Raw genomic sequence first — 24272 nt, forward strand, 5'->3', positions numbered from 1 at the left:
GGACAGGGCACAGGGCTGAGCAGGCAGGGCAGGGCAGGAAGGACAGAGCCCATCTCTGGAACTGCTAAAGGGGACAGGGCTGTCCCCAAGGGACACTCACCATTCAAGGTGTCCGTGTGCACCTTCAGGTGCCGCTCACAGTTGGCTTTGGTGGTGAAGGCGGACAGGCAGATCAGGCAGACAAAGGGCCGCTCTCCTGCCGGACAGACGGACACTCAGTGCTCAGGGGAGGGGGACAGGGACTATGGGGACACCCACAGGGCCAACTCCCTCTGTCTCTACAGGTCTGAGATGGGGGAAGACCTACAAGTGAGATGTGCCAAACCAACCGGGGACAACCTCATCCCTCTGATCAATGTGCTCCAGTCCTGCACCCCCCTCCTCCTCCAGCACCTCAGCTGGGGTGAACCTCCTTTAACTGGTCACTGTGCTGTCACCCCAAACCCTCCAGAGGAGGGGTGCCATGACATGCCATGCCATGCTAAGCTGTGCCGTGCCATACCGCTATGGCTCCGCATGTGGATCTCCAGGGAGCTGGCACTGGGACAGCTCTTCTTGCACTGTGGGAAGGGGCAGACCCTCTCGTTGGGATACGTCTCCTTGGGTTTCTCCTCCAGGGCCGGGGAGCCGGCGCCGGCGCTCTGCCGGCTGGCACAGTAATACATCAGGTGGGCCTGGAGGTTGCGCTCGCTCCGGTACCAGATCCCACAGTCCTTGCATGGGAACACGTCCTCTGTGGGGGGCAAGGGACAGGGACATGGCTTGTGTGACGGGCTGGGGAATGAGGGGCAGGGACATGGCTTGTGTGACGGGCTGGGGAATGAGGGGCAGGGACATGGCTTGTGTGACAGGCTGGGGAGCAAGGGACAGGGACATGGCTTGTGTGACAGGCTGGGGCGCCCCAGCAGGGCTGTGGTGCTGCGTGTCCCTCCCTGTGTGTCCCTCCCCACATGTCCCTCCCTGTGTGTCCCTCCCTGTGTGTCCCTCCCCACGTCTTTCCTCGTGTCTCTCCTCAAGTGTCCTTCTCCACGTGTCCCTCCCTGCATGTCCCTCTGTGTGTGTCCTTCCCTGTGTGTGTCTCTCCTCAAGTGTCCCTCTCCACGTGTCTGTCCCCTTGTGTCCCTCCTTGCGTGTCCCACCTGGTGTGTCACTTTCCACATGTCCCTCTCCATGTGTCCCCTCCCGTGTGTCTCTCCTTGAGTGTCCCTCTCCATGTGTCCATTCCATGCGTCCCTCCTTGTGTGTCTCTCCCCATGTGTCCCTCCCTCCATCTCCCTCCTCGTGTGTCCCTCCCTGTGTGTCCCTCCCCACATGTCACTCTCCACATGTCCCTCTCCGAGTGTCCCCCCCAGTGTCCCCAGACTCACTGTTGACCACGGCGGTGGCCAGGATGGCGGCCATGCCGGCCTGCTGTGGCAGCAGCTGGATGTCCGAGTGCAGCGCCGCGGGGTACGGGGACTCGCCGGGCTCTGCCTTCACCCCGTGCTTGGGGACAGCCGCTGGCTCTGCCACCACGAAGGCGCTCAGGGGCTCGTCCTCCCTCAGTGCCCGCGTCGTGCGGCACCATAAGGCTTCGTCTGGGAGGGGGATGGCGGTGAGCAGGGATGGGATGGCTGCACCCCGTCCTGCCGCTTGCCTTGGCCCGTCCCCGCTGTCCCGCCTTGTCCCCGCGGTCCCGGCAGCGGCCGCTGTTTCCTCCCGGCCGTGGCCTGGAGATGGCGGTGTCTGCCCGTGCTGAGCCCGCAGAGCCCGCCCGGAGCCGCCGCTCCGGTTTGTGCCCATCTCTGCACCTATCCCAGTGCCCATCCCTGCGACATTCCTGTGCGCGTCTCTGCACCCATCCCTGCACCCATCTATCCTTCCACCCATCCCTGCACCTATCCCTGCATCCATCCTCCTGTCCATCCCTGCATCCATCCTTCTGCCCATCTCTGTACCCATCCCTGCATCCATCCATCCATCCTCCTGCCCATCCCTGCACCCATTCTCCTGTCCATCCCTGCATCCATCCTCCTGCCCATCCTTGCACCCATCCCTGCACCCATCCATCCTTCCACTCATCCCTGCACCCATCTTCCTGCCCATCCCTGCGACATTCCTGTGCGCGTCTCTGCACCCATCCCTGCACCCATCCATCCATCCTCCTGCCCATCTCTGCACCTATCCCAGTGCCCATCCCTGCGACATTCCTGTGCGCGTCTCTGCACCCATCTATCCTTCCACCCATCCCTGCACCCACCCTCCTGCCCATCCCTGCACCCATCCTCATGTCCACCCCTGTACTCATCCCTGCACCCATCCTTCCATCCATCCCTGTATCCATCCATCCTTCCACCCATCTCTGGGCACTCACCCCTGTGCCAATTCTTGTGCCCATCCCTGAACCTTTGTGCCCATCTTTAAAGTCATCCCTGTGCCCATCCTTGTCCCATCCCTGTGCCCATCCCTGTGCCCTCCCTGCAGGGACCCTGCCCAGCCCCACTGGCAGCAGCCAGCCAGGGAAGCTGGGACAGGGACAGGTGGCAGTGGGACAGGGGGAGCAGACACTGGGACAGGGGACACGGATGGGGACCCCTCCCACCCGCAGTGCCCCCAGTACCCACCCTTACCCTTCCTGTAGATGACAGCGTTGGCATCGGGCTCTCCGGGCAAGAGGGGCAGGCAGGACAGCCAGCAGCTCTCGTCCCCCAGCACCAGCGTCACAGGGGGGCTCTGTGGGGCAGGGACAGGGGCTCAGCACTGGCTCACACTGAGGGGCTGCCAGGGGGTGACAGCAGTCCCCAAAACAGGCTGGGGTCACACTGAGAGGCTGCCAGGGGGTCCCAGTGCTCCCCAAAACAGGCTGGGGTCACACCAAGGGGCTGCCAAGGGGGTCACAGCTCTCCCTGCTCAGCCTGTGCCCAGCTCAGCCTCCCTGCATTCTAATGAATATTAATGAGCACAAGGGGGTGGGGGGGATTAATCTCCCTGATCCTCCGATGGCTGCTGCAGTAACGATATGAAATCTAATTATCCATCCCAATATTTCCAACCCCTCCAACTCAGCCTGACAGTCGCAGCCAGTTGGGGCCTTATCACTGCCAGGAGCCGAGTGCTGGCAGCGTGATAAAGCCCCCAACACATGTGTAACACACTGGCACATGTGTGACACTGGCACATGTGTAACACTGGCACATGTGTGACACACTGGCACATGAGTGTGACACTGGCACACTGGTCTGACACTTTGGTGTAGCACACTGGCACATGGGTGTGACACCCTGGCACATGAGTGTGACACACTGGTGTAACACACTGGCACACGGGTGTGACACTGGCACACGGGTGTGACACACTGCTGTAACACACTGGCACACAGGTGTGACCCTGGGACATGGGTGTGACACTGGAACATGGGTGTGTGACACTGGTATATGGGTGTGGCACACTGGCACATGGGTATAACACACTGGCACATGTATGTGACACACTGGCACACAGATGTGACACTGGCACAGGGGTGTGACACACTGGCACAGGGGTGTGACACACTGGCACATGGGTGTGACACTGGCACATGGGTGTGCACCTCTCACAGTGGTGGAGGAACCCGCCCTATGGACACAGGAAATGGGGCTGGGGGCTCTGGGGACCCCAGGATGGCACACAGGGATGGGCACTGCTGGTGCCACATGGGTGGAGCACCCTCAGGGAGAGCAGAATCCCTTTGGAATTTTGCTCCCAGCGTGGGGAGACCTGCAGGTACCCCCTGATGGAGAGGGCTGCCTGCGCTGCCCAGGACCCTGCAGCACCCCAAGGTGCTCCCAGCACCCCGGGGTGCCCACGGCGGCTCCCTGCAGCGGCCCCAGCCCCGGTGTGAAGCCCTTCCTTGTTCTCCCTGGAACAAAGAGGTCGCTGTCTGCGCTCCACACGGGCTGATAACCATCGGAAACCCTATCTGCTCCGCATCCGCCGGGATGGCGCATCCGCACGGCCCCTGCCCCTGCCACTGCCCGGCCGGGGGGGACACGGGTGGGCTCGGGGGACAGCCCCAGAGGGGCTTCACCTTCCCTGAGCTGTCTGCCAGAGGGTTTCCACACCCTCCAGAGCAAGGATTTTTTTAGGGGAAGCCTGTGGGATCAGATGAGGGAGGGTAGGCATCTTCCTCCTCTTCGTTCTCCTTCTCCATCAGCGATGGGGACACATGGTGCTCCATGGAATATTAAAGTGCTCCCAGCTCCCACTAAAAGCTCAGGCTGGGATCATCTCCCACGCAGAGATGAAGAGCAGAGCTGGGCAGGATTTAGGGGAGACCCCCTTTACACCCTCCCCAGCCGCCGCCAGCAACAAAGAGGAAAAGACCTGAGGGTGACAGCCCCTATCAGGGATGGGGCTGCAATTCCTTCCTCCCTTCCCTGAGCAGAGATAGGGAGGGAGGAGAGTGGCAGAGGAGAGCAGGGCTGGGAATCATCAGCCGGGCTCGATAAGGGAGCTGCTGAAATGGGAGCAAAAATATTTAGACAATAAATGAAGTATCAGGAAAAAAAAGCTGAGCATATCTTCGGGAAATCAATCATCCTGTACCGGGTGTCTGGACACACGGCGCCAAGCGGGAGATAGGGAGCCAAACTGGGCAGATAAGGGTTAATCAAGGATTTAATTCAGCAAAGATAAACGGGCCTGAGCTTAAAAAAAAAAAAAAAAAAAAAAAAAGAAAAGAAGAAGAAAAAAAAAAAAAGAGCAAAGGAGAGAGGAGGAGGAGGAGGAGGAGGAAGAGGTGGGGATGGAGCCAGGGCTTGAGGATCCTGGGCTGGAGCTGCCTGTGTGAGGCTGGGGGGGGATGTGGAGGGGAGGATGCGGCTGGGACGGAGGATCCAGAGCCTGAAAACACCCGGAGTGACACTCATGGACATCTCCCTGCTCTGCTGCTCCCCCCGGTGATGGCACCAACAGCCACCAGCCCCTAGTGTCCCCTGGGTGCTCCTCTCCTGCCCCTTCCCCACGGCTGCTGGTCCTTTCCTGGCACAACCAGAGTCCCCAGGGAGCAGATCTGAGGTGGGAAAGGCAGATCCCACCTCCTCTATGAGGACACAGGTGCCACCAAGCACCTTGTGCAGGGGGGGTGGCAACACCCTGTCCCCTGCCTTGGGGACATTGGTGTTGGAATTGGTGGGACATTGGAATGCTGGCAGGGAAACCTCCTGGGAGCTCCAACCAGGAGACTCCCCGGGGGTGAGGAGCTCAAGCAGGGACCTCTCTTCCAAAAAAAATCTGTCTCCTCAGGGCCTGCCCTGCTGCCCTCCCCTGGGGATGCTCCTTACCGTGTCTCCATGTCCGGGCGATGCCGGCTCGCTGTGGATGCTGCCCTGGAAGGGGCCCCAGGAGAAACCCTCGGGGAGGTTCCTGCGGGTCCTCACCCGTCTCTGCCCGTCCTGCACCTCCAGCTCCAGCTCATCTGCGGGGAGACACGCACAGCATCAGTGGGATGTGCACCAAACCCCCCTCACCAGGCCTGCAGCACCCCAAATCCTGCGGGATGTGCCCCAAAACCCCCCTCACCAGGCCTGCAGCACCCCAAATCCTGCGGGATGTGCCCAAAACCCTCCCACCAGGCCTGCAGCACCCCAAATCCTGTGGGATGTGCCCCAAACCCTCCCACCAGGCCTGCAGCACCCCAGATCCTGCAGGATGTGCCCCAAACCCTCCCACCAGGCCTGCAGCACCCCAAATCCTGCAGGATGTGCCCCAAACTCCCCTCATCAGGCCTGCAGCACCCCAAATCCTGCAGGATGTGCCCCAAACCCTCCCACCAGGCCTGCAGCACCCCAAATCCTGTGGGATGTGCCCCAAACCCTCCCTCACCAGGCCTGCAGCACCCCAAATCCTGTGGGATGTGGTGCTGGTGGGTGTCCCATGGGGGGATCCAGCCCCTTCCAGGGGGTCCAGACCCGGCATTGAGGAGCGGAAGGAACGTTTCCCATCCCCGCACCCAAAGTCGCAGCGGCTTCAGGGCTTAATGGCTTTGATTATCTGATAAGGCTCTGGTTTAATGGGTTAGATAACATGTGAATACGCTATGAAGGCTGCTCGAAAAATGTTTTAACTGTGCCTTTGTCTTTGGGAGCGCAGATAAGATGGCAGGTAACCAATACCCAGATGGATGCGCTGCCTTGCCCCTCGCCCGGCTGCTGTTCCCCCAAAAAACCTGGGGACAGTGAGCCAAACCTGGCCTGTGTGAGGCTGGGAAAGCTCTGAGGATCATCCCCTGGCCTGGCACTCCAGGACAAAGAGCCCCCCAAAGCCCCCAAAAGGGGACAGAGGCGTGGGCAGGGAGCAGGCTGCGCTGGCTGAAGGCAGAATTGCCTTTGGAGCCGGGAGCGCGGGGAGGATAAAGCGATCCCATGGCTGCGGAGATTGAAATCTGATGTGTTTATTAGCAGGGCTGACATCTGGATCCTCCCAGCGCTGGGGTGAGCTGAGGTGAGCGACTGGGAGAGATGGGTGGTGTCACCTGCCATGGCCCAGGGGCCACCAGCACCCAGGGGTGTCCTCTGTACACCCCGGGCACTGGGGACTGCACTGGGCACATCCCAGGGGAGCAGGTGGTGTTACCTCGGCAAATCCTGCTGCCCACTGGGAGGTTTGGGGAGGTGTTCAGGCTCCCCGAGGTGTTTGGTCTCTGCCACCCTCCACCCCCTGTGCCACAGCCCCCAGCAGTGCTGGTGATGGGCTCTGCCTCAGCTCCCCTGTCCTGCCTTCCCATTCCCACAGCCTGGAGTGCTCCCAAAGCCACTGTCCCTATTCTAGAGGGGATTTCATCCCTGCAAAGGGGTTTTGGGAGTGAGCACGGCATGGGCTGTGCCTGCCCTGCACCCCCTGCCCATCTCCTCATCAGCTCCACCTCAGCATGGGCAGGAGGATGGAGGAAGAGGAGGGATGAGGCCTTTAAGGAACTGTTGGGATTTATTCCCTGGCACAGCCTGAGGAAGGGCAGCAGCAGGATGGGGGGACAGGCAGGGGGCAGAGTGACCACCAGAGTGGGGCAGTCACATTGTCCCACACCTCCAGCATCTCCACATCTGATTCTCTCACATTATTCCACACCTCCAGCACCTCCCCATCTAATTCCCAAAGTGCTGAACTCCCTCCATCCTCAGCACCCCCGAGCTTCCCCTCCACCCCTAATCCCCCCAGGAGAGCCCCAGCAGTGCTGGCTCCCCTCTGCCTTTGTCACCCCGAATTTCCCGGCTGCTTTTTGGGGAGCGGAGCCCAACGGCCACGTCCCCCCTGTGGGTGCCCCCCCTGGGCGCCCCCCCTCCCCTGTCTCACTGCTAATCAGCAGCGTTTGGGTCAGGAGACCATGTCTCTGAGATAAGAGCATTCGCCTGACACTTCCCATGTCAGAGCACTTCATCTTGTGTGTATCAATCCCCAGCAGAGAAAACACGCAGGCGCTGATAAAGAGAAAACCGTTCCAGACAGGGGGACAAAAATAGTGCTGCCCGAGCCGGCCCTGCTCCCGCCAGTGCCCCGAGGCCTCCACCCGCCCAAAAAACGGGGTGCTGGAACCCCACAGGCCCTGCTGAACCCCTGTTCAGGGGTGCTGAGAGCTCCTCCAGAGGGATAAATGTCCTTGTGCCAGCCAGAGCTCCTGTGCTGCACCCACCGTGACACAGAGAGGGGAAAAAAGGAGGGAAAAGATGATTTTTTTTTTTTTTTTGTTTCCAGCTAAAGACACAGCACTGCTGAGAGGGAACAGGGAAAATGATGGGGGGATGCTGCATGTTCCACATTGGGAATAAAGCCCACGTGGGGACCACCAGGGAGTGATCCCACCATGGATCCCACCATGGATCCCACCACATCCCACTGCCTGCAAGGTTGGGAAGAGCTGCTGCCAGCCCTTGGGGTGTCCTGGAGCAAAGTCCGTGAGCTGCAGCTCCCTGTGGGATCCCCTGGCAGGTGAACACCCCCCGGGTATCTCACCTGGCCATCGGTCCCTCGTTATCACCAGAGCAGGGCTTATCTCTGGGTTCATTAACCAAATTGGGCAGGGACAGGCCTGTTTGCTCTGGGGCGAAGAGAAAAGCAGCAGGAAGGAAAGAAGGAAGGGAGGAAGGAGGGAAAAGCCTCCGCAGAGCCAGGTGCACCTGCCTGGTGTGACACAGACCCCGGGAACACGGGGCTGCTCCCAGTTTATCTTTCCCATCGAGAGATTCCAAAGGAATGGGCTGAGCTGTATTGGGAGCAAAGATTAATCCTGTCACCACCCCAGGGCCAAGCTGGCATGGCAGGCACCCCAATTCCTGCCCATCCCGAGGGTCCAGGGTGGGCACAGGGGAGGGAGGAAGCCTGTGGGGATGCACAAGTCCAAGGAGGCATCACTGAGCCTTCCTCCAGCACGGGGTGTGATGGAGACGAACGGCCAGAGCCCACGGGCACGGTGACCATGACATTGTCATGGCCAGGGAAAGGAATGGCACTGCTGGGAACAGCACAGAGCTGGGCCAGCTCCTCCTGGAAGCTCTGGAGCCGCAGCCACATCCAGGCACCCCCATTTACCTTCCTTGTGGGAAGGGCAGAGAGACCCCAGACTCATCCCACCCCATCCCAATCCCTTTGCCTCAACTGCATCCACAGGACTTGAGCCACATCCAAGGCCAGTGCTCTGCCCCTCAGTGGGCACCCGGGCTCGGAGGGCCCTGCAGTGTTTGCAGCTGCCTGGATACTATCAGGATATAAATACAGCTATCAGCCTGTCATGGGATCACATCCCGGGATCAGCCTCCTTGTTCCCATTAAATTCAGCACCCTGTGCCAGCCTGGGGGGCCACGAGCCAGATCCAGCCCTGCTGATGGAGAGACTGGGAAATGGATGAATGGATGGATGGATGGACGGATGGATGGATGGATGGACCGACCTCTGAGTCCAGGTCCCTGCAAGGAGCTGAACAGTTTGGATGTGATCCAAGTGCTGTGGATGCAGTTGAGGCAAAGGGGATGCAGGAGCAGCTTGGAATGGGATGGGGTGGGATGGGTGAGTTTGTCTGGGGTCCCTCTGCTCTTCCCTCCTGCAAGGAAAGCAAAAGTGGGTGCCTGGATGTGGCTGCACCTCTGGAACATCCAGGAGCAATCGTGGGTGGCTGCAGGAGCCGGCCTGGCAGTGGGATGGAGGGATGATGGATGGATCCATCAATGGGTACCCAACCTCCCATGGGCTCTCCCGCTCCTCCCTGGGGAAATCCAAGCTGGAGAAGCCCCAGTTCCCCCCAGTTCCCCCCGGTGGCCCCGTCCCAGCCCCAGCTGCTGTTTTTAGAAGCGGCGCGAGCGCGGCGGAAGGAATAAATCCTGACAACTCAACTACTGCAATGATGTGATGGCACCGCTCCGATAAGATGGAGGGAGCCGATTGGGAAGAGTCTTAAGCTGTGAACACGCAGCATCTCCACTCTTCACCTCCGCTCACAAAGGGAAATCTCTCCAAAGGGGCTAAGGAGATTATCCCGGCTTTGCCGTCCCGGGTGCTCGAGTAATCAGGGCAGCCTTGGGGACGACAAAGGAGTGAGGAGGGTTTAAATCGAGCCTTGCTGGGCTCAGCCTGGGCTGGCTCTGTGGATGGAGAGAGGGGATGGCTGTGGCACAGCCCCCCCCCTGGTTTGGGGAGCTGGGGACGGGAGCCCAGAGGGGGATTTCTGCCTTTATCTCCCCTGCCCATCGCTCGCCACCTTATTGATTGTTTGCTGCCCGAGTCCAAAAGCGACTCCTTATCGGGCTGAACCCTGCCCCCGGATAATGGAGCAGGCAGGCCCTGCCCTGTGCCCGCAGCGGGCACCACCCGGCCCTGGGGGGGCTGCACAGGGGGGCTGCACACACAGGGCAGGGGCTGCACCCCCAAAGGGCTCCCCGCTCCCCAGCTGTGGGGCACAGCTGGCAGGCGGCACCGGCAGTGCCACCTGTGCCCCACGGAAGTCGGGGTGCCCTGCCCTGCCCTGGCAGGATGGGCTGATAAGCATTCCTGGGACATTTGCCTTTGGGGTGTTGCTGTGCCTTGCTGGGATGGGGTTGGGAGGGGATCCTTGTCTCCCCCCCATCCCCAGGGGTGACATCTCTCATGACAAGGGGTTTCCATCCCAGGAAATAACTGGGACCTGTTATTTCCAGACCCTGGGACTGTCCCCCTGCAGGGATGGGGATATAAACACTGGGGATAAGATCAGAAAAAGGCTCAGAGAGGATGGGAAGTAGGAAAATTTCCTGGCTTCCCTGGGGCTGCCAGGACCTCTGTGCCAGGGGTGCCCAGTCCCTGCTCTGTCCCCACCCCAAGGGGTTCCCACACCTGGGCTGCTGCCATCCCAAAGCAGCCCCTGCTCCCAGGGCTCCTCCTCACAAGGGACAACCAGGAAACACACAGGACCTGTGACCACAGGGCTGGGGACAGGAATAAACACAGGGAAAAACACCAGAAAGCACTCAGGAAGGATGGGAAGGAAGGAAGGAAGAAAACTTCCTGGCTGTCCCGGGGCTGTCAGGGTGGCGGGACCCCTGTGCCAGGGACACCCTGTCCTTGCCCTGTCCCCTCTCCTGGGGCTGTTGGGACCCCTGGCTGTGCCCAGGCAGGGGGAAGAGGGCACTGGGGGGGCAGGAAGCCAGAGAAGGGGAGGAAGGGGAATCAGGGGCCCCCAGAGCCGATGCAGAGGGAAGATATCCCGCCCGGAAAGGGGAGGGGACCACAGGGGGGTCCCTGCCACAGCCCCAGGGGCCTCTGGGGGGGGTGGGAGAACCCTCAGGAGGGGGAACCCAGATAGAGGAGAGGGTTCCAAGCCCCAAATCCCCACGAGTCCTCAGATCCAGGCAGGGCAGAGCAGCAAGGTGAGTGATTGACAGCTGTCAATCAGCACCAGCCTGGCAGCGTCACCCTCAGGGCTGTCACTGCCAGAGTGCAAGACATGGCTCTACTTCCCGAGGGAGAATGGGAACGGGTGTCTGAGCATCCCTCCACACTGTCCCCAAACATACTGAGCATCCCTCCACACTGTCCCCAAAATCCCTGAGCATCCCTCCACACTGTCACTGTCCCCAAAATCCCTGAGCATCCCTCCACACTGTCCCCAAAATCCCTGAGCATCCCTCCACACTGTCCCCAAACACCCTGAGCATCCCTCCACACTGTCCCCAAAATCCCTGAGCATCCCTCCTCATTGTCCCCAAAATCCCTGAGCATCCCTCCTCATTGTCACTGTCCCCAAACAGCCTGAGGATCCCTCCACACTGTCACTGTCCCCAAAATCCCTTAGCATCCCTCCACACTGTCACTGTCCCCAAAATCCTAGAGCATCCCTCCACCCCAGCTGTGTCCTCAAAATCCTGGAGTATCCCTCCACACTGTCATTGTCCCCAAACAACCTGAGCATCCCTCCTCACTGTCACTGTCCCCAAAATCCCTGAGCATCCCTCCACACTGCCACTGTCCCCAAACACCCTGAGCACTCCTTCCCTCCCAGCTGTGTCCCCAAACCAGCCTGATCATCCTCCCACTCAGCCACATCCCCAGAGCAGTCAGAGCATCCCTTCACCACATCAGTGTCCCCAAACTGTCCCCTCCACCCCGCAGTGACCCCAGACACAGGGACACATCCCCCAGCAGGGCCACACATCCCAAATCCAGGACAAGTGCCACCATCACTGCTGGGATCATCCCCATCCAGCTGCCTTTAGCAGGAGAATTTGCTCCCCTCACACTCTGGGCAGAGGGAGGATTTTGGGGTGCTGATTTGGGGACTCTGGGGGGTGCCAACTCCCTGAATCCCAACTCCCTCCATCCCCCAGGGATCTCCCACTGACACAACTCTGTGCTGCTCCGCTCCCGGCGCAGATAAAACAGAATAGCTGGAATTATTTTTCCCACCCACACATACCAGGGTGGAGGGGGAGGGATGGGGCTGATGTTCCCCCCCAGGACGAGCTGTCCCCCCCATTGTGCCCTGCTCGCCCCGATAATAAACCTTGAGGTTTCCAGACAAACTCTGGGCAGCTGGAGATTATTGAGGCGGGAGATAAACACAACTGAAGGGGAGCAGGGAGGAAAAAAGGGGGGGAAAAAAAAGAAAAGAAAAGGAGTTGGGAGTTTTAATTAGATGCACCAAAAAAAAAAAAAAAAGAAAAAAAAAGAAAAAAAAAGAGGAGTTGCTGTGTGCTGTCCTGATATGGAGGATGGGGGTGAGGATGGGTTTGGGGGATCAGGAGAGGAGCCCCAGCTCTGTAATCAACCCAGAGCCATCATTGCTGCCCAGAGGAAATGTTAATATTAAATTAATGTTTAATAATTTGTAATTAATTATTAAATAAAGCCCATACAGGCAGGACAGCAGCAGGGCTTGGGGTTCAGCAAGGTGAAGCTGCAAAGAGTGATGCTGATGTACGGAAGGGGGTGAAGAATTCCCTGGGAATTCCCAGCTGGGACAACACAAAAGCCACTCTGGGTTTGGTCTCAGCTCTTCCAATCCTGTCCCTGCCTGTGGTGTCCCATTTTTGCAAAAGCAAAAAGCTTCAGCCCACCTGGTGGAAAGGCAGGAATTTGGGATTCCCAGGGGCTGCAGCCTCCCAGCAGCTCCCAGTGGGAATTCTCTGGTGGCTCACCATGAGCTTGAGCAGCCCTCAGCAGGGCTCTCCTCTGCTGCATTCCTGCCCCAGCTCCAGGTGATATTTGCCAGAGTTTTTCCATCTTATCCTTCTGGGAAAACTGGCTGGAATGGCCGAGGTTGGCTGGGCAGGGATGGGAGTTGGAGGCTGTGGGTGCTCCCCAAACTCTCTGCTACCTGCCCTCCTCCAGAGCAAACCAAAATGAGTGGGAAAGATGGAAACCTGAGGGATGGATGGAGGGGCTGTGGGGAAGGAATTTGGGGGAATCTGGGAAGGATGGACATCCTGTCTCCAGCCCCGCCAGAGGATGGAGTGAGCACAAAGCACGGCCACGCTCCACCCCATGATCCCATGAAGCAGAACAGAGCCAGGCCATCCCCGCACCCTGGATGAAAGGGTGGCACATCCAAAAAAGCTCCCAAGTTCAGGATTTCACCCTCCAGCTCCTGGGAACTTTCCCATCAGCCGGACAAGCTGCACCCCCCTCCAGGGAACAAGACAATTTCAAATATAGACCAAAATCCTCCTTCTCCCTCTCACCCCATGGGGCCAGGGAAGCCCAGGCCGAGGTCCTGGCAGGCCAGGAACATCAGCACGACCTTTGGGAGCACCAACCCCCAGCGGGGGTGACCCAGTGACCCCCCAAACCTCCCCTTGGGGGGAACAGGGAGGCACCAACAAAGCTCCTCCACCCTCCCGGCGCATCCTCGCGGCCGCCACCGCTGACACCCGGCGGATCCTGCCAGATAAAAAGCCAGAAAATTCAGGCTGCTCCGAGCTTCCCTTTTCGCCAGCTCCATCCCCTGATAAGTGGCGAGCCTGCAGAGCTCCTGATAGCCGGGGCTATCGCGGCGGTTGGTGCAGGAGGAACACCCTATCGGCGCCGGCATCGCCGGACCGCCGGCAACTCCCGGCCACGCCGAAATTAATACCACTCCAATTACCAGAATAGAGATGGGCTGCCAGGGCCCGATAATAAAATCTCTTTTACATAAAGAATGCAAATAACCCAGAGACGGGGGAAGAGGGGGAAGGGGAGGTGTGTGGTCTCAGGCTCCGTTTTTGGGAGATTGGGGTGAGGGGTTGTGGGGTGACCCCATAGGGAAGGGATGGGGGGGATGATCTGTGGGGTTGGAGTTGCAGCCCCCTCCTGCTCTGCCCCGGGATTGTGGGGGCAAAGGGCTGGGAGCAGATAAGGAGGAGCCGGGGGTGGCCTTGCAGCTCCTTCCTGCCCGGCACGCAGGAAGGGCCGGGATATCAGCGGGGTCGGCTGGAGCTTCCCCTGGGCCGGGCTGGGAAGGGGGAGTGGGGCTCCCGCAGGGCCGTGGGGATTGGGGCAGCTGCACACAGCAGCACGTGTGCTGGCAGCCAGCACTTCCCAGGGCTCCTGCAGCACCCGCAGCCTGCTGGCCTTGGGGACACAGCGGGACCTGCCCCGTGCATCCATCCCTGGAGGGCAGTCCCTGTCCTTTAGTGGGGTCACCACTTCCCAGACACAGCTGGGAGATCCCCTGGGAGGAGCAAGGCCCCAAAGTGTGGCACATTCACTCTTGGGGGTGTCAGGTTGCCCTGGTCCCATCCCCATCCACCTGCCAGGAGCTGTTTACAGTGGAACAACCCACAACACCAATCAAGGAGTGCTGGCCATGAATGAAACCACGGGAAGTTCCACCTCAACACGAGGAACAACTTCCCATGGAGGGTGGCAGAGCCCTGGCACAGCTGCCCAGGGAGGGTGTGGGGTCTCCCTGTCTGGAGCCATCCCAATCCCACCTGGATGTGTCCCTCTGTCACCCGCTCCAGGTGTCCCAGCCTTGGCCTGGATGATCTCCAGAGCTCCCTCCCAAGCCCAGACATTCCGTGATTGTGTGTGGCACGAGTCTGTAACCCCGTGGCTTTGGAGATGGAGGGTGATAGGGCTGGGGGTGCCCACAGGGCCAGCCTGGCCTCCCCAGGCCCCAGCAAGGAGATACCAGGGGGAGATAGAGGCTCAATTCACTCATTGGGGTTTTGATAACCATCACCAAACCACCCCAGCGTCGCTCTTGTGGTTGCCAGGATGTTGGTGAAGTGCCCTGGTGCGATGCAGGATGGGCCCAAACCCTGCCAGGGCCAGGGGTGTGATGCCAGCTGTGGGGATGGCATCCCTGCTGCTCCCAAATCCATGGTTTTACCATCCCAACAGCACCTGGCGGATGTCAGGGATGACAACCATCACCTCACAGCTCCCCTCTACAGCAGGAGCTGTGGGGTTTGCAGCCTGCCCAGCTCCCAGTGCTCCTCATACTGGTGTTTGCAAGAGGAGGTGAATGCTGGAGTGCTCCACTGGGATGGAGCAGGATGACCAGCCCCACACCAGACACTCACCTGGCCCATTCCACGTGTCTGCCTCCTGGGGATTTTCTCCAGGATCCGGCTTCTCCAGCTCTTTGGGACTCTCCAGAGCATCTCTGGACTCTGCAGCAGGAGGGGAAAGGCAGCAGGTCACGAGCAAGGAATTCCAGAGGCAGCATTCCAACAGGGGCTGGGACCACCAGAGCAGCCACACCAGCACCAGAACGGGCACAGGGAGGGGATTCACACCCCCAACCCCTTGAGAACACCCCATCAGGCCCACCCAAACCCCTCCACCACCCCAAAAACCTCCCCAAAACCCCCCGTGCCACCCGTTAGTGCCCCACGTCAGCGCGCTCCGCTCCCCCTCACGGCTCTATTTGCGGCGTACTCATAGCAACTTGATAACAATTATTTTCTCCATTAACTGCTGCTGGAGATGGGCTGATAAAGGCAATCTGCATATGACAGTGTGGCAGATTAGTGCCCAAAGTACATGTTTGCCTTGGCGTCCCGGGCGGATCGAGCAGCTCGGAGCCCAATCGATCGGCGCCACCGCGGCCGCCCAGGGGGTGACGTCACCGCCACTGGAGATTATTAATACAGGTGATAAGCGCAATGATTAACATCAAATAAATCAATCACCGGGTATAAAAGTCCTATTATTTTTGGCTATAAATCAAAGTGCCTGGCATATCGATTTTTATCCATCGCGCTGAAAGCTTTAGTGGCCGTTATTGCTGCTGGGCCTTATCTCTGCTATCACCTCTTTATCGAGGCAGGCCAGTGCCAGGTGCAGCTCCGCGCCCCGGCCCCGGCTCCTCGCCCCCAGCCCAGCTCCCCCATCAGATAAGAGCCCTGCTTTTCCTCCACTGCTGAGCAAAGTTTGCCTGAGAGACCTCCCTGACTCAGATACTGGGGTCCCTTCCCTGCTCCAGTTATCAGGTCTCCTCCCTGTTTCAATTATCAGGCTCTTTTGCCTGCTTTGCTGTAGGATCTTTTCCCTGTCCTGGCTGTCGGTGTGTCCTTTCCCTGAAATCGGGGTCTCTCTTTGCTCCAGCTATCAGGGTCCACTCCCTGCCTTGCCCCAAATACTGGGGTCCCCTCCTTGTCCCAGCTACTGAGGTCCCTTCTTTGCCCTCATTATCAGGGTCCCTTCCTTGCCCCGAGTATTAGAATCTCTCCCTGCTTTGGCTGTTGGGGCTATCAGGGTCTCTTCCCTGCCCCAAATTTTGGGGTCTCTGACTGTCCCAGCTATTTGTGCCTCTTCCCTATCTCAATTATCAGGATCCCCTCCCTGTTCCAACTCTTAGGATCCTATCCCGGCTATCAGGGTCCTTCCCTGCCCCGGCTGCTGTGGATCCCTGGTGCCTGGTGGCCTGGCTGTCCTGGTTTTGGGGACACTTTTCCCCCAGCCCCAGCAGCTGGAGGCAGTGGGGTTTGCCGGGCTGTGCTGGGCGAGCCGGCGCAGCCTTGCCCCGGCGCGGTTATCTCAAAGGGCACTGCAAACATTAACTGATTGGGATTTGCCCCCACCTCCACAGGAAGGAACTTAAAGGATATCTGGGACTGTTTTGAGCCCGGCCCCGAGCCGCAGCCACCTTTGGGGCGTGGCACAGCTGGGCACGGCGGCAGCCTGGCGGCTGCGTGGGCAGAGCAGTGCCACCAACGTCCCCGTGCCCCCAGCCCAGCCCTGCCACGGCCAGGGCCACCACCTGTGGCCTCTGGGGCTGCCTGGCACCCTGGGGGAGTCACCTGCTACATGCGCCCAGGGCTGTGACTTTGTCCCCCTGGCTGGGGGAACTTTGCACCCCGAGGGACGCGACAAAGGATGTGACTTTGTACCCTGAGAGGTCACTCTGCATCCCTGGGATGGGACAACTTTGCACCCTAAGGGAATGTGACTTTGGACCCTAAAGGTGGGGGGAAAGGTCATTTTGCACCTAAGGGGTCACTTTGTATACCTGGCCTGGGGAGATCACTTTATATCCCAAAGGGGTCAATTTATATCCCAAAAAGGGGTCATTTTAAACCCCAATTATGTGACTTTACATCCCAAGGGGGTCACTTTATACCCCAGTTATGTGACTCTACACCCCAAGGGAGTCACTTCATACCCCAAGGGACACGACTTCACAACCTGGGCTGTCCCCAGGGTGTCCTGCCAGCGGCCAGAGGGGCCCAGAGGGATAGAACCCCCAGGGACACTGGGGTGTCACTGACCCACCATTCGGAGGGGTGGCCAGGTTTAATCCTCAGCTAACTAACACCCAGCAGAGACAACGCCCTGCAGGTTTCTCTGGTGGGGAGGGGACAGCAGGGGACACCCCCAGGGCTCACCTTCACTGCCGGGGGGGCTGGAGGTGTCTCGTTCAGGGGAGCCCTCGCAGTCTGAGGTGGCCCCGTCCCTCTCCGAGGGGCTCTTGTCCCCCACTGGGGCGTCCTCGCCTTCCTCCATCGCTGCCAGGGAACCTGCGGGGACAAGGACAGTGAGGTTAGGAGGGGACAACCCCAGGGAAAAGATGCCAGAGGAGTATGGTGGGGTTTCCCCAGTTGGGAAATCAGGATGCTGAGAGGAAATGAAGGGAAAGGAGGGAAGGAAGGAAGGGAAAACCCTGCCCAGCCATCCCAGCAGAGGTGGGATGCTCCCCTGCAGAGGTGGCTGTGTCTTGCTCCAGGTGTCCCCTCCCTCCTGGCAGCAGGAGGGGTCCTGTGCACACAGAATGTCCCCAAAAAGGACCCCAGAAATGCTCCTTTATCTGACAGGGATGACACAGGGGGATAAACAGGCTGCCCATGGGGGACACCCCTCAGCCCTGCCATCCCTCTGGGCCGTTTCCACGACAACACAATGTCCCCCAGCGGTGACAGCGGTGCCACACGTGGCCGGTGACACTCGACGCCACCAGGGCCCCACCCAGCCCCGGGTTTGGGGCATCACAGGGGGATGAGAGCAGGGCCAGCCCTGTCTGCAGACCTCAGCTGCTCGCCGTGACTCCAGGCATGTATATTTACAGCAGCAGAACAAAGAGCCCATAATCTATACAAAGCACACAACAATGAGCGTGAATAAAGAGGCTGCCGGAGAAGGGAAGGCAATTTATTCTAATTCTGCTAATTTCAGTTCCAGCACAATTAAAAAGGCTCTGATAATATTCAGAAACAATCGCTGGCTAACAAATCGTTTCTCCCGCTGTAAATGAAACATTGTTAGGATAATTTCTTCCTTCACGCCTTCACGGCTCTTGGGCTTGTGATAAAGTTAACCCGACGCTCGCCTGCCTGCGCCGGGGTTTGGCACCTCCAGCCTGCCCAGGGAGGGGTGGATGGGGCTGGGAAGGGATGGGTGGGACCAGGAGGGCACCTGGCACCCACCCAAGGGTGCTGAGACCACCCACGTCCTGCCTGGGAAGAGCAGGAGGAGGATGAGGATGGCTCTGGGTACCACAGCAGTGTGGCCTGCAGGGATGATGGGCAGCCAACAGCATCCCATCCGTGGTCCCTGGATGGACCCCATATCCCACCCCAAAATACCCATCCCCAGCCAGCAGGGAAATGGGGACGCCTCATATAAATCCAACTGGATGTCCCATGCAAATCCAACTGGATGCTCCATATAAACCCAACTGGATGTCCCATATAAACCCAACTGGATGTCCCATATAAACCCAACTGGATGCCCCATATAAACCCAACTGGATGTCCCGTATAAACCCAGCTGGATGTCCCATATAAACCCAACTGGATGCCCCATACAAATCCTGGGGTTTGAGTCCTGTGGTGCCACCAAGTTCCTACAGGGATGATGGGTGGCCAACAGCGTCCCAATATTGCACCACTGGGGTCTCTGGATGCATCCTGGGATGACCCAAATCCCTCCCTGAAATGTCCACCCGCAGCCAGGAAGGAGATGGGGATGCTCCATCTAAATCCAGCTGGGGTTTGGGTACCGTGGTGTCACCCAGTGCCTACGGGGATGATGGGGAATCAACAATCCCAGAGTCTTGACCCCTGGATGCATCCTGGGACCACCCGCATCCCACCCCAAAACACCGAGGCCCAGCTATGAGGAAGATGAGGATGCTCCATATAAATCCAACTGTGTCAAACCTGGATTGAGGATGATTGGGAACCAACAACATCCTGGAATCATCTCACACAGTCCCTGGATTCATCCCAAAACACTCCCAAAAGCACAATGGAGATGGGGATGCTCCAGACAAATCCAACCACGTGAAACCAGGGGTTTGGGGACCATGGTGTCACCCAGTGCCCACAGGAGAGGCCACAATCACATCCTTGGGTGCATCCCAACCCCACTGCAGCATCTCGATGCACTGCCAGTGCTCCCAGCTGTGCGGGTTAAAGCAAAAAAAAAATCAAAAAAAGGGTAAAAAAGGGAAAAAAAAGCGAGTGAGGGAGAGGGAGCAGGAGAGGAGCGTCACTTGCCCGGGATTGCTGGGAGCCCTGCACAGTTATCACCGCACACAGCCTCCCTCGGCTGGCCTGATCTGTCTATTCTTCATTAAGCAAATACGCTGAAATGGAAATGAAAACATAATAGCTATTTGATTCTCGGCGAGATATTTTGCATATTGGTTCAGTGCTGATAGTGGAATTTCATCAACTCCCTTTTTTCATGCTTTAAAACTGAATTACTGAGGCTGGTTTTACAGAGAGGGGAAGAGCCAAAAAACGCTCCCTTTCCAAGATACTCCGCTTCGACGATTAACTCTTCTCCCTCCTCTTTTTTTTATTGATAACGAGCTAGGATTTCTTTTTTTTTTTTTCTTCTTTTTTTTTTTTCTCAAAAGAAAAAAAAAAAGACAGTGACTCTAAAAACTTGCAGGAAGCTGAGGAGACGTGCCCGTGGCACCAGGGCTGGGCCGAGGGTCGGCATTCCCAGGGAAACCCGGCGTTATCCAGGTAATGATTTGATCGCTGCACTCCAATTAAGGTTCTCCCAGGGCAGGAACAATAAAGCTTTTCTTGAGTCTTTGTGCTTAGCTGGTAAATTAAATAAAAGGCAAAAAGAATATAGGGAATCAAGGAGGAGAGGGGAAGGAGGAGGAGAGGGGGGGGGACTTTTCCAGGCTGCCAAGAGCGAGACCCTGGGCGCTCGGAGAGCCGGCACGGAGACAAGAGCAAAGTGATAAGAGGCCTTGATAACAGATAGAAAATAGCAACAGCCACAGACTTTCCCACCGGCTCTGGAGCAGGGAGGAGGAGGACGAGGAGGAGGAGGAAGAGGAGGAGGAGTTCCCGTGGTGGAAAGCAGGTCCTGGATCGGGAACACGTGCAGGGCTGGTGGCAACCTGCCTTTGCCGGCTGCCGTCAGCTCCAAGTGTTTATTTTTAAACACAAATTTAAATAAAATTCCCCATCTGACTCCTTCCAATTCCCATCTCTGGAAGCGTTCAAGGCCAGGTTGGATGGGGCTTTGGAGCAACCTGGGCTAAAAGGAATGTGTCCCTGCCCGTGGAGGGGGAGGAAGGAGATGAGCTTTAAGGTCCTTCCAACCCAACCCGTTCTGGGAATCCACGATCCTTATTTCTAAAAATAAAAATTCCTCCAAGTCCCATCGGGCAGGGGATGAGGCCAAGGAAGGCTCTAGGAGCCAGGGAATGAGGGACAGAGCCCAAAGCCAGTGGCCTCATATCCCAAACCTTCTCTCCAGGCACCTCAAAGCTCAGCCTTGGCTTTGGATGTCACTGGGGGGGGACAGTGGGGACATCCCAGATGGGCCAGGGCATCCTGAGGGATATTCCAGCTCCACCAGGCAGGCAACATAATGGAGGATCTCTCCTCCATCCTTCCAGCTCCTCCTCATCCTTGTGCTGGCACCATCCTCTTCCAATTAAAAACACCACAGTAATAATAATAATAATAATAATAATAATAATAATAATAATAATAGTAGTAGTAGTAATGATGATGATTAAAAACCAACTCAAAAGCAGGTGGGCAAGGCTCTAAACCAAGTTTTGGGATGCACGAAGCATCACCAGGATGCTCGTCCATCACCTCACGCAGGAAATGTGGGAATTCCACTCAGGCATTGCTTTGTCGCTGCCCCTAAATCACACCTTTTCCTCCCAAATTATGGAGCCAGGAGCGAAGGGCTGCAGGAACAGGCTGGTATTCCTCAGGGGAAGATGCTCCTGGAGCCAGGGTGGGCTGGGGGGATGAGGAGCACCCGGGATTCCCCAGGCTCCGGTGGCAGTGGGGCTGTGCCGTGCCCTCCCCGCTGCCAGAAACACCCGGAGAACAACCTGGGCTGCAAATCCCGGTATCTGATGGGCCACCAGCCCGCTCTTCTCACCCAATTCCTCCCTGGGCCCTACCAATGTTTGTTTTACCAACGACCTCGGCTGCTCCCCAGCCTGTTCCCTGTGGATTGGGAATGCTGAGCTGGGACAAACAAGGTTTTGGTGGGTGCAGGTCCTCAAAGGTCCCCCCTTGGTGATGCTGCACTGAATTCCAACAGTCTGGAATCCGTTTGGGAGAAAAAGAGGCTTTTTTGAGCACAGATCAGCCCTCTCCTGTATCAGGCTGGCTGCAGCATCCCAGGCTGGGCTCTTCCCATGGATATCTCCCCATGAAAGATCAGCCCTGTGCATGGAGCTGATAGCGGCTGGGGCCGGCCCCAGGGGGCTTTATCTCCAATTTGGGGCCCTTCTCCATCACCTCCAGATAAAACTCACCCTGAGCCTGCCCGTGGTGCCCTGGGGGAAAAGGGCAAGGGGGAAAAAAAGGGTGGTTGGAGAATTGGAAGGTGCAGGGAGGAGAGGATTTATAATGTATTGATCATGATTTGGTATTAAATTATTACTGGTTTATCCAGGAGGTGGTAGGGATTGCTGAGGGGGGATATTATTTATAAATTAAATTAATAGACTTATTATATTTTTGTGTTTAGGCCTAATTTACCCAGGAGGGGAACAGAGGATAGAGGTGCTGGGTGATGCTGTAATTCTTGATGGGGAGATGCTCCAACTGCTCATGAAGGGTTTTATAATGATTAATATTATTACATTTATAATCTATTAGGCCTAATTTATACCAGGAGGGGAATAAAGGGTGGTGGGGGAATAGAGATGGCGGGAGCATGGAGGGGGTGTGGATGATGCTGCCATTGCTCATGGGATGGTATTTACAATAATTGCTAAATTCACAATAATGATTACACTTATAATATGCTGTTATGGGTTAACACAGTTTGGTTTTCAGTTAAAGAGGAATACTGTTAATAATGGAAATCCATTAGGTATCCTTAGGCCTAATTTTCCAAGGAGGGGAACGAAGGACAGAGAGGGAATGGAGGTGTTGGGAAGGGTGGGATTTCTCAGGATGGGATGGGGATGGGAATGGGGTTGGGAATGGAATGGGAATGAGGATGGGAATGGGGATGGGGATGGGGAATGGGGATGGGATGCTCCAGTCACTGCTGGGGAGCTGCTCTGTCCCAACAACCCCAGCCTGGTCTGGTGGAAGGTCCCTGCCCTGGACTCGGATGAGCTCCAAGCTCCTTCCCAACCCAAATCCCTGGGATGCAGCCCTTGGAGCATCCCTCAGGAGCATCCCTCAGTGCTGTACTGCCCTGGGAGAGCCCCCCAAGGGAACAGCAAAGCTGGGGAAGAGACTGAGCCTGAGAAAAAGCAGCGCTGCTGATAGGGGAGGGATTGGTTTCAGCCGGAGCTGCTCGCGCTGCCAAGCCCAGGCGGGATCGCGGCGGGTGCAGTTACTGAACATTCATCACTGCCTGAACTCTGTAACTTTATCAGCAGCGAGCGGCGCCAGCGCCGGCCCCGCCAGCCCCGGCTCCGATGGGCCGATAAAGCCCCCGGAGATCCCGGGAGATTGGGGGGCTCTGGGGGCCTCCAGCCCCCAAAGGAACAGCCGGAGCATCCGCCGCGCGCGCCGGGGAGGGGGGACGAGAGGCAGGGGGAGAAACCCGGGGACAATGACAATGGAGTGACTTTAGGTTTCAGATGGGGTCGATAAGGCCCTGATAGATTTGGAGAGAGCGGAATGGAGCCGTCCCCGGCGCAGCAGATGGATGGGATGGCTCTGGGAGAAGGGATGCGCTGAACGTGGGGCTGGAGAGCACACGGAGCCATGGGAGCACGGCAGGGAAACTGAGGCAGCTGCTAAGACTGGGAGAGAAGGGTCACTCCCTCCTGGAAAGGATTGGAGGTATCTCCATCCAAACCCCATCCAAGAGGTGTTTATCCCCATGGTGATCCAGGAACTTCGGGACCAACTGGATACGCAACAAAGTGGGAAAGAAATTCCATCCATGAGTTCCACCTGGAGATCAGGGTCTCAGCACGCCACCCCTGCTTCCTGCCAAAGGGCAGAACTGGGGGGAAAAGCCCTCAATGTGGACACTTCTTCTCCCACCTGGAATAAAGACATTCCAGGCAGGAATGGCCGGGGTGGGGATGCTCAGGCAGCACTGGGAGCACATCGATACCAGGTGACAGCCAGGACAGAGGTCAAGCTCTGGGCTAATCCAGCGACAAATTACCCCGGAGATGCTGAGCTGGAGCCATCCCCCTTCCTGTGGGAAGCAGCTCCAGGTCCTGCCAGGCCCATCCCGCTCCCAAAAGCCATGGAAAGGGAACAGGGATGGTTTCCAGGGTCCACACCAAGCCTTGCAGTCTGTGACAGCCCTGGGTGACGGCAAGGCCTGAGGGATGGGGACAAGGATGGGGACATCAGCAAAGACGCTCCGGCTGGGATGTCCCTGCTGCTCCCAAACCCCAATCCCAGCTCCCAGAGCCATCCTGGAGCACTCCAGGGCAATGAGCATGAGCTGTGGGGGTTCCAGGGGCAGGGAAGGACCTCAGAGGGCACCTGAGAGCAGCTGGCACATGGAGATCCCTGGGACAGCACTGCTCCCAAAATCCTTCCCTCCCTTCCCAACCCTCCTCTTCCTCCAACTCCAAGCCCTTCTCCTGCCCAGCTCCTCGGACTCAGAGTTTGCTCCGTGCAAACGTGCCTGTGCTGCCTCTCTCTCTCTCTCTCTCTCTTTTTTCTAATTTTTTTTTTTTTTCCTGTTCTTGGCATTTTGGTGGAGCGAGATAAGAGCGAAAAACAACAGAGCTGCTCGGAGAGTGAAAAAGGGAGATAGATAACGCAGATACCGACTCCTACACAAAACAGTCCTGGCTTTATCTCTGCTTTTTATCACAGCTCCCCTAAAAAAAAAAAAAAAAAATAAAGAGAGCAGCCCAACTGGAATGGGGCAGCACATTAAAAAATGAACTTTATACTGTTTGCTCTTTAGTTTTATATTTAGATGAAACAAACTCAGA

The 24272-nt window shown here is 57.7% G+C and overlaps 1 protein-coding gene across 1 annotated transcript in view; it reads right to left on the bottom strand.

Annotated features, from left to right (window-relative positions):
• The window catches only part of ZFPM1 (zinc finger protein, FOG family member 1), a 38957-nt gene that overhangs the window by 2905 nt on the left and 11780 nt on the right, over positions 1-24272 (bottom strand). The window contains exons 2-8 of the mRNA XM_083870101.1: positions 17293-17424; positions 14986-15075; positions 5301-5434; positions 2610-2712; positions 1368-1577; positions 503-733; positions 101-196 (exon numbers count right to left, since the gene is read on the bottom strand). Coding sequence (XP_083726227.1) covers positions 101-196; positions 503-733; positions 1368-1577; positions 2610-2712; positions 5301-5434; positions 14986-15075; positions 17293-17424 — 996 coding nt within the window. The remainder of the gene's footprint in view (positions 1-100; positions 197-502; positions 734-1367; positions 1578-2609; positions 2713-5300; positions 5435-14985; positions 15076-17292; positions 17425-24272) is intronic.

Source organism: Zosterops lateralis (assembly GCF_965231275.1).
Source record: "Zosterops lateralis genome assembly, chromosome: 12".
Lineage (NCBI taxonomy): Eukaryota > Metazoa > Chordata > Aves > Passeriformes > Zosteropidae > Zosterops > Zosterops lateralis.